Here is an 8,121-nt window from a genome sequence, read left to right on the forward strand (position 1 = left end):
TTTTTTGGTTTCTATTTCATTGATTTCTGCTCTGATCTTTATGATTTCTCTTCTCCTGCTGGGTTTAGGGTTTCTTTCTTGTTCTTTTTCCAGCTCCTTTAGGTATAGGGTTAGGTTGTGTACCTGAGACCTTTCTTGTTTCTTGAGAAAGGCTTGTACCGTTGTTGTGTCTGCCTTTGTTGTGTCCCACAGATTTTGAACTGTTGTGTTTTCATTACCATTTGTTTCCATGAATTTTTTTCAATTCTTCTTTAATTTCCTGGTTGACTCATTCATTCTTTAGGAGGATGCTGTTTAGCCTCCATGTATTTGGGTTCTTTCCAAGTTTCCTCTTGTGATTGAGTTCTAGCTTCAGAGCATTGTGGTCTGAAAATATGCAGGGAATGATCCCAATCTTTTGATACCGGTTGAGACCTGATTTAGGACCGAGGATGTGATCTATTCTGGAGAATGTAACATGGGCACTAGAGAAGAATGTGTATTCTGTTGCTTTGGGATGAAATGTTCTGAATATATCTGTGATGTCCATCTGGTCCAGTGTGTCATTTAAGGCCTTTATTTCCTGTTGATCTTTTGCTTGGATGATCTGTCCATTTCAGTGAGGGGAGTGTTAAAGTCCCCTACTATTATTCTATTATTGTCGATGTGTTTCTTTGATTTTGTTACTAATTGGTTTATATAGTTGGCTGCTCCCACGTTAGGGGCATAGATATTTAAAATTGTTAGATCTTCTTGTTGGACAGATCCTTTGAGTATGATATAGTGTCCTTCCTCATCTCTTATTATAGTCTTTGGCTTAAAATCTAATTGATCTGATATAAGGATTGCCACTCCTGCTTTCTTCTGATGTCCATTAGCATGGTAAATTCTTTTCCACCCCCTCACTTTAAATCTGGAGGTGTTCTCGGGTTTAAAATGAGTTTCTTGTAGGCAACATATAGGTGGGTTTTGTTTTTTTTATCCATTCTGATACCCTGTGTCTTTTGATTGGGGGCATTTAGCCCATTAACATTCAGGGTAACTATTGAGAGATATGAATTTAGTGCCATTGTATTGCCTGTAAGGTGACTGTTATTGTATATTGTGTCTGTTCCTTTCTGATCTACTACTTTTAGGCTCTCTCTTTGCTTAGAGGACCCTTTTTAATATTTCCTGTAGAGCTGGTTTGGTGTTTGCAAATTCTTTCAGTTTTTGTTTGTCCTGGAAGCTTTTAATCTCTCCTTCTATTTTCAATGATAGCCTAGTTAGATATAGTATTCTTGGCTGCATGTTTTTCTCGTTTAGTACTCTGAATATATCATGCCAGCTCCTTCTGGTCTGCCAGGTCTCTATGGATAAGTCTGCTGCCAATCTAATATTTTTACCATTGTATGTTACAGTCTTCTTATCCCGGGCTGCTTTCAGGATTTTCTCTTTGTCGCTAAGACTTGTACATTTTACTATTAGGTGACGGGGTGTGGACCTATTCTTATTGATTTTGAGGGGGGGTTCTCTGAACCTCCTGGATTTTGATGTTTGTTCCCTTTGCCATATTGGGGAAATTCTCTCCAATAATTCTCTCCAATATACCTTCTGCTCCCCTCTCTCTTTCTTCTTCTTCTGGAATCCCAATTATTCTAATGTTGTTTCATCTCATGCTGTCACTTATCTCTTGAATTCTCCCCTCGTGGTCCAGTAGCTGTTTGTTCCTCTTTTGCTCAGCTTCTTTATTCTCTGTCACTTGGTCTTCTTTATCTCTAATTCTTTCTTTTGCCTCATTTATCCTAGCAGTGAGAGCCTCCATTTTTTATTTCACCTCATTAATAGCTTTTTTGATTTCAACTTGGTTAGATTTTAGTTCTTTTATTTCTCCAGAAAGGGCTTTTATATCTCCCGAGAGGGTTTCTCTAATATCTTCCATGCCTTTTTTGAGCCTGGCTAGAACCTTGAGAATCGTCATTCTGAACTCTAGATCTGACATATTACCAATGTCTGTATTGATTAGGTCCCTAGCTTTTGGTACTGCCTCTTGTTCTTTTTTTTGTGGTGAATTTTTCCGCCTTGTCATTTTGTCCAGATAAGAGTATATGAAGGAGCAAGTAAAATACTAAAAGGGTGGCAACAACCCCAGGAAAATATGCTTCAACCAAATCAGAAGAGATCCCAAACCATGAGGGGAGATAAAGGGGATAAAAAGAGCTTCAGAAAGAAAAGGAAAAAAAAAGAAACAATTAAAAAAGAAAACGAATAAAGAAAAAATATAAAAACGAAAATATATATATATATATATTAGATAAACTAGTTAAAAAACGTTAAAAAAGAAAAGGGTAAAAGTTAAAAAAATTTGGCAGAAGAAGAGAAAAAAATTGAGAAAGAAAAAAATTAAATTAACTTCAAGGCTAAAGAATCATGGGGAGAAAGCCATGAGTTCCCTGCTTTGCTTTCTCCTCCTCTGGAATTCCGCTGCTCTCCTTGGTATTGAAACTGCACTCGTTGGTGGGTGAACTTGGTCCTGGCTGGGGGAGGGGCCTGTTGTAGTGATTCTCAAGTGTCTTTGCCCCAGGCGGAATTGCACCGCCCTTACCAGGGGCCGGGCTGAGTAATCTGCTCTGGTTTGCTTTTGGGAGCTTTTGTCCCTGAGCGCTTTCCGTAGAGTTCCGGAGGACGGGAATGAAGATGGCGGCCTCCCAGTCTCCGGCCCAAAGGAGCCAAGAGCCCGGGGCCCCACTCCTCAGTGCACCCTCAGAGAACAGCGCCCAATTACTCCCGTCACCCTGGCCTCTGGCCGCTCTCCGAGCTGACCAAGCCTGAGACCGGTTCAAGGTAACCCCGAGCTGAGAACTCACTCCTTGGCTCTGTCTCTGTAGCCAGCTTCCCTGTTCTAATACCTGTAAGCTCTGCGACACTCAGACACCCCCGATCCTTCTGTGACCCTGTGGGACCTGAGGCCACGCTGACCCCGCATGGGCTTCACCCCGGTTAAGCCTCTGGAGCGATGTCCCTCAGTGGAACAGACTTTTAGAAGTCCTGATTTTGTGCTCCGTTGCTCTGCCACTTGCCGGGAGCCTGCCCCTCCCCCCGCGGTCTATCTTCCCGTCACTTTGGATTCACTTCTCCACCAGTCCTACCTTTCAGAAAGTGGTTGATTTTCTGTTTCTAGAATTGCTGTTCTTCTTCTCTTCACTCTCCCATTGGATTTGTAGGTGTTTGCAATCTTTAGATCAGCTATCTAGCTGATCTCCTGCTACCTGAAATAGTCTCAGCCTGCTACTTCTCTGCCATCTTGATTCCTCCTCCCTCTTTTTTTTAATCATTTTTAAAAAATTTATTTTCAGCATAACAGTATTCATTGTTTTTGTACCACACCCAGTGCTCCATGCAATCCGTGCACTCTCTAATACCCACCACCTGGTTCCCCCAACCTCCCACCCCCCCACCTCTTCCAACTCTTCAGATTGTTTTTCAGAGTCCATAGAGAATGGACAATGCAGAGAATCATAGGGGAAGGGAGGGAAAATTGAATGGGAAGTCATCAGAGAGGGAGACAAACCATGGGAGACCTAACTATAGGAAACAAACAGGGTTATTGGAGGCAAGCTGGGTGGGGGCATAGGGTAATTGTGTGATGGGCATTTAGGAGGGCACATGATATCATGAGCACTGGGTGTCATAAACAGCTGACGAATTATTAATTCTACCTCTGAAACTAATGATGTATTATATATTGGCTAGTTGAATTTAAATTAAAAAAATTTTAAAAATATGCAAAAGATTTGAATAGACATTTCTCCAGAGAAGATATACAAAATGCTGACAAGCAAATGCAAATATCATTAACATCATTAGTTATTAAGTAAATGAAAATTAAGACCAGAATGAGATACCACTTTATACCTATGAGGATGGCTATAATATCAAAACTTTCCCAAATAACAAGTGTTTGCAATGATGCACAGAAATTAGAATGCTTATCCATTGCTGGTGGAAATGTAAATGGTCCAGCCACTTTGGAAAACAGTCTGGCAATTTCTCAAAATGTTAAACGTAGAGTTTCTATATGACCCAGAAATTCCATTCTTAGGTATCTACCCAAAAGAAATGAAAGCATACATCTACACAATGATTTGTACATGAATGTCAATTGCTGTGCTATTCATAATAGCCTCAAAGCAGAAACAACCTAAATGTCCATCAACTGATGAATGGATAAATCAAATGTGTCTTACCTTATGAAGACATATTATTTGTGAATCAAAAGAAATGAAGTTCTGATATAAGCTCTGAGCTCAGTTTGGATCTTGGGATTCTATCTCCCTGTTCTCTCTCTCTCACATAATAAATAAATCTTTAAAAAATTAGTCTGGGTGTGATGCATAAACAGTGAATCTTGGAACACAGAAAAAATAAAATCAAATAAAAAATTAGTTTGAAAATACTTTCTTTGAGACAAAAATAAAACCATTAACAAAATGATTGCAGTTCTTTCAAAATGCATGCAAAGAAGTCCACAACAATGAAAAATTTTTAAACAATGAGCAGACTATTTGAGGATGCAGGAATCAGAGGGAAGTATTTGTGGCCAGCTTTTAATGCTCTCGTTACCATCTCCTGGGTAGCATGGATGCTGAAAGAACTGGGAAAACTGCAAGCAGAAATCAGTTGTGTTTCAACAATAAAACAATTGATACAATGTTATTTAGGACTGTACTTAAAACAATGAATCTTGGAACACTAAAAATAAAATAAAATACAAGATTGTACTTAAAATAGATCAAATCACGTTATGTAATTTTCAACTTTCAAGATTCATTGCATTTTCTTCATTTCCATGTAGTGTTGGGTTTATTTTTGAATACCTTATTTTTATCTAATTGTTGCAATTTTATGTTATATCAATGACATAATGATAGACTTATTGATGTTTGTGTAGGTTTATTTTTGTTTATCATTTAAAAAATCTTAAGCTTTTGTGCTTAAAACAAATAAAAGACAATTTCACACATTATTAAAAATAATATGAATTCTTTTTTTTCTGATTAGACTTGCACTTGATTTTATTTAGCTAATTTTCAGAAATGTTAACATTTTTAATTTTTTTAAAATTTATTTTATTTTTTCAGTGTTCCAAGATTCATTGTTTATGCACCACACCCAGTGCTCCATGCAATATGTGCCCTCATTAATACTCACCACTAGGTCCTCCCAAATACTGACCCCTCTCCCCTTCAAAACCCTCAGTTTTCTTTTCTCAGAGTCCAAAGTCGCTCAATATGAGTTCTTTTAAATAAGATCCTGTGATGTGAGTGTGGTCATTTGGCTCCAGTGGGGCAGTCTCTAGGAAGAAGGAGTGAGAAGGTGAACAGGGAGATCAGGAGACTGATGCAGACTTGGGTATTTACCTGTGCCTGCAGGAGCATGCACAATGGCCCATTGGGCAGGAACTTGCTTAGCACTCTTAGGACATTCTCCAGGCCAACGAGCAGATGAGTGGCCACACAGTGCTGCTTTGAGGGAGGCAGGGTCTTCAGGTCCCCTGGGGTATCCAGCAGCTCACCTACTTCCTTCATGAGGTCCTGGGGGGATGCAGACACAGAGCCAGTGGGAAATAGATCAAAGGGGTTTCACAAAGTCCTGGCCATTCAGCCCTAGAGAACAGACCCTAGAGACTGGGTATTTGGCACTGAATGAAATTTCCAAAATGGTTCTTGTTGCTTAGGTCTCAGCTACTTAGAGGTCAACTCAGGTCAAAAAGTCCAAGATTGACAAAATCCTGAATCCCAGAACAAGCAATAGGGAAATAGATAAATACATTAGTGCACCTGGATATCTTTAAAATTGTTTCTAGATAGCTGAGTGCCCTAGTCTTCTCACCAATATGGTTGAGGGACTAGTTGCAGTGCCCACTACATGAAGACTTTTCTCCACTCCTACTAAAGATCTCTATGGGATTCTCATATCTTGCCTCTTTCTTGGTTCCAATTTTACCTGGATGGTGTTCTTGGCCAAAGCTGGTTTGAAGTCTTGGGATAACTGCTGGACTTTGTCAAAGAAGTGGGAGAGACTCTGGGGAAAGGGGATATGGTGGTGAGTCAGAGAGCCTGAAGAGGGTGGACACAAGATGGTTGGTGAACATCTTTCTGCTTCTGGTCTTCTGCTGAAATTTCACTCACCTGGCTGCTGACTCCAGAAGGTGATGTCCATGAGGAGAAGGGGACCTCTGCAGGCTAAAGAGGCAGAAGCACTGCTGGTGTGTGTGTGTGTGTGTGTGTGTGTACATGATGAATGCATATATGTGTTTGCTTTTTGTGTTGCAAATGCACGTATGCACACACATGTTCATATGTAAGAGTATATGTGCACACACATGCACATGCATGTTATACTTAAATGTGCACATACGTATGTGTGTCAGGACTATATACCTTCACAGATGGTGAGCTTCAGACCATGCAGAGGCTTGGACCTGGCCATCCAGTCATGGTGACAGTAACATCTATAGCTTCCCTTCACACTGACGCAATGGGTCGAGTTGTGGCATTGGTGTTTTCCAGAGACACACTCATCCACATCTAAAGGCATAAAAGAGAGGATCAGTCCCCTATCTCAGCTCAGGCCTTTCCTCTTCTCATTAACTCCAGCCTTACCATCCTCTACCTTCCTCAATGTCAGGAGTCCATCATAGCTGAAATGGATGGATACCATCAGGTGGCAGCACTCCCAACTCATCAACCACCTCAGAGCAGGGATTGGCAAACTATGGCCCACAGCCAAACCCAGCTGTTGCCCATTTCTACATATGGGAATTACATGAAATTCAAATTTTATTAACCATAGAGAGAATTGTACTGGAATGCAGTCACTCCTATTCATTTATGTATTGTCTATGTCTGCTTTCATACTATAATGGCAGAGTTGAGTAGTTGTGACAGGGACCGTCTGGCCCACAAAACCAAAGATATTTACTATGAGGCCCTTCACATGAGGAGCTGGCTGGCCTCTACATTCAAGGAAAGTTGGCAAGATGAGAACTCTGTATATATGTGTGAGTGTGTGATATTTCAGGTCAGAGCTGCTTGGTGGATGGTGAATATTGTAGACAAAATAATGGCCCTTTCAAAGATGTTCAAGTCTTTATGCCTGGAGCCTGTGATTATGTTAGCTTTTGTCCAAAATAAATTTTGAACTTGGTGATTAAGAATTTTGTTGGGGGAATAGTCTGATGATCTGGGTGTATCTAATGTAATCACAAAGGTTCTTACAAAAGAGATGATCAGAGAACAAAGGAGATGATGCATATGATGATGGCTTTGAAATGGAGAAAGGAGCCCTGTACCAAGGAAGGCAGGCAGCTTCCAGAGGCCAGAAAAGGCAAGGAAACAAATTCTCTCTTCGAGCCTCTAGAAGGAAACATTTAAAACTTCTGACCTTCAACACTGTAAGGGAATATACTTATACTGTTTTAAGCTGTTAAGTCTGTTATATCAGCTATAGGAAACTAATACAGTGGTCCACTTAGGAGCCAGGAAATCCAGCCAACTTCCAGCCAAGTAGTGTTGGTATAAGCCCCTCACGTTGCTGCAAAAGTCTGATGGATAATCTGAAGATCTGCTTAGCCAGCTCACAAAACCTCTAACCTCACTGCTTAATGACACCTGTAAATTTTCTATGGCTCCAGCCACAGCTCTACCCTTTAGGGCTTGGGGGTCACATAGCGCTCTGTAATGCCTATAGCCCGTGGGGGGAGGTGGTAGGTCTGTTCTAAGTGCCACACCCAGAGGGAACTTGTTTTTGACCCAGAATGTCTCCAGCATCCCTGCTATCTCCCTACCCAAAGGAAGTTCCTCCTTTGAGCAGTTTGTGAGTGAAAAATGAGGAAGGAGTGTGATTGTGGTCACAGCACTGAATAAGTGTGGGTATTTTCACATCCACTTGCCTCCCAACTTATCTTTCCTTCTTTTCTAATTAGAAATTTGATACTCTTTTGTTGACTTACAAACCAAGAGAGTGGAGTTTGGACTACACTTGCTATAGTTTTTTTCTGTTTGTAACCTAGACAGTGAGGTAGGAGATGCTTCTCTTACTTAAGATCAGAAATTTTTCTTCTTTAGGGATGGTAAGTAGCTTATAAACAGCATCATGTTC

The 8,121-nt window shown here is 40.5% G+C and overlaps 1 protein-coding gene across 1 annotated transcript; it reads right to left on the reverse strand.

The window, feature by feature from the left end:
• Positions 1 to 5,378: 5,378 nt before the first annotated feature.
• On the reverse strand, positions 5,379 to 6,548 carry LOC116863526 (adhesion G protein-coupled receptor E2-like; the record flags this gene model as incomplete). Its single annotated transcript, XM_032850966.1, has 3 exons — positions 5,379 to 5,552; positions 6,150 to 6,196; positions 6,402 to 6,548. Coding segments are annotated over 3 exons (368 nt in total), but the record flags the coding sequence as incomplete, so codon positions are not given.
• Between the last annotated feature and the right edge of the window lie 1,573 nt (positions 6,549 to 8,121).

Source organism: Lontra canadensis, unplaced genomic scaffold (assembly GCF_010015895.1).
Source record: "Lontra canadensis isolate GAN:19392208 unplaced genomic scaffold, GSC_riverotter_1.0 scaffold1457, whole genome shotgun sequence".
NCBI classification, from domain to species: Eukaryota; Metazoa; Chordata; class Mammalia; order Carnivora; family Mustelidae; genus Lontra; species Lontra canadensis.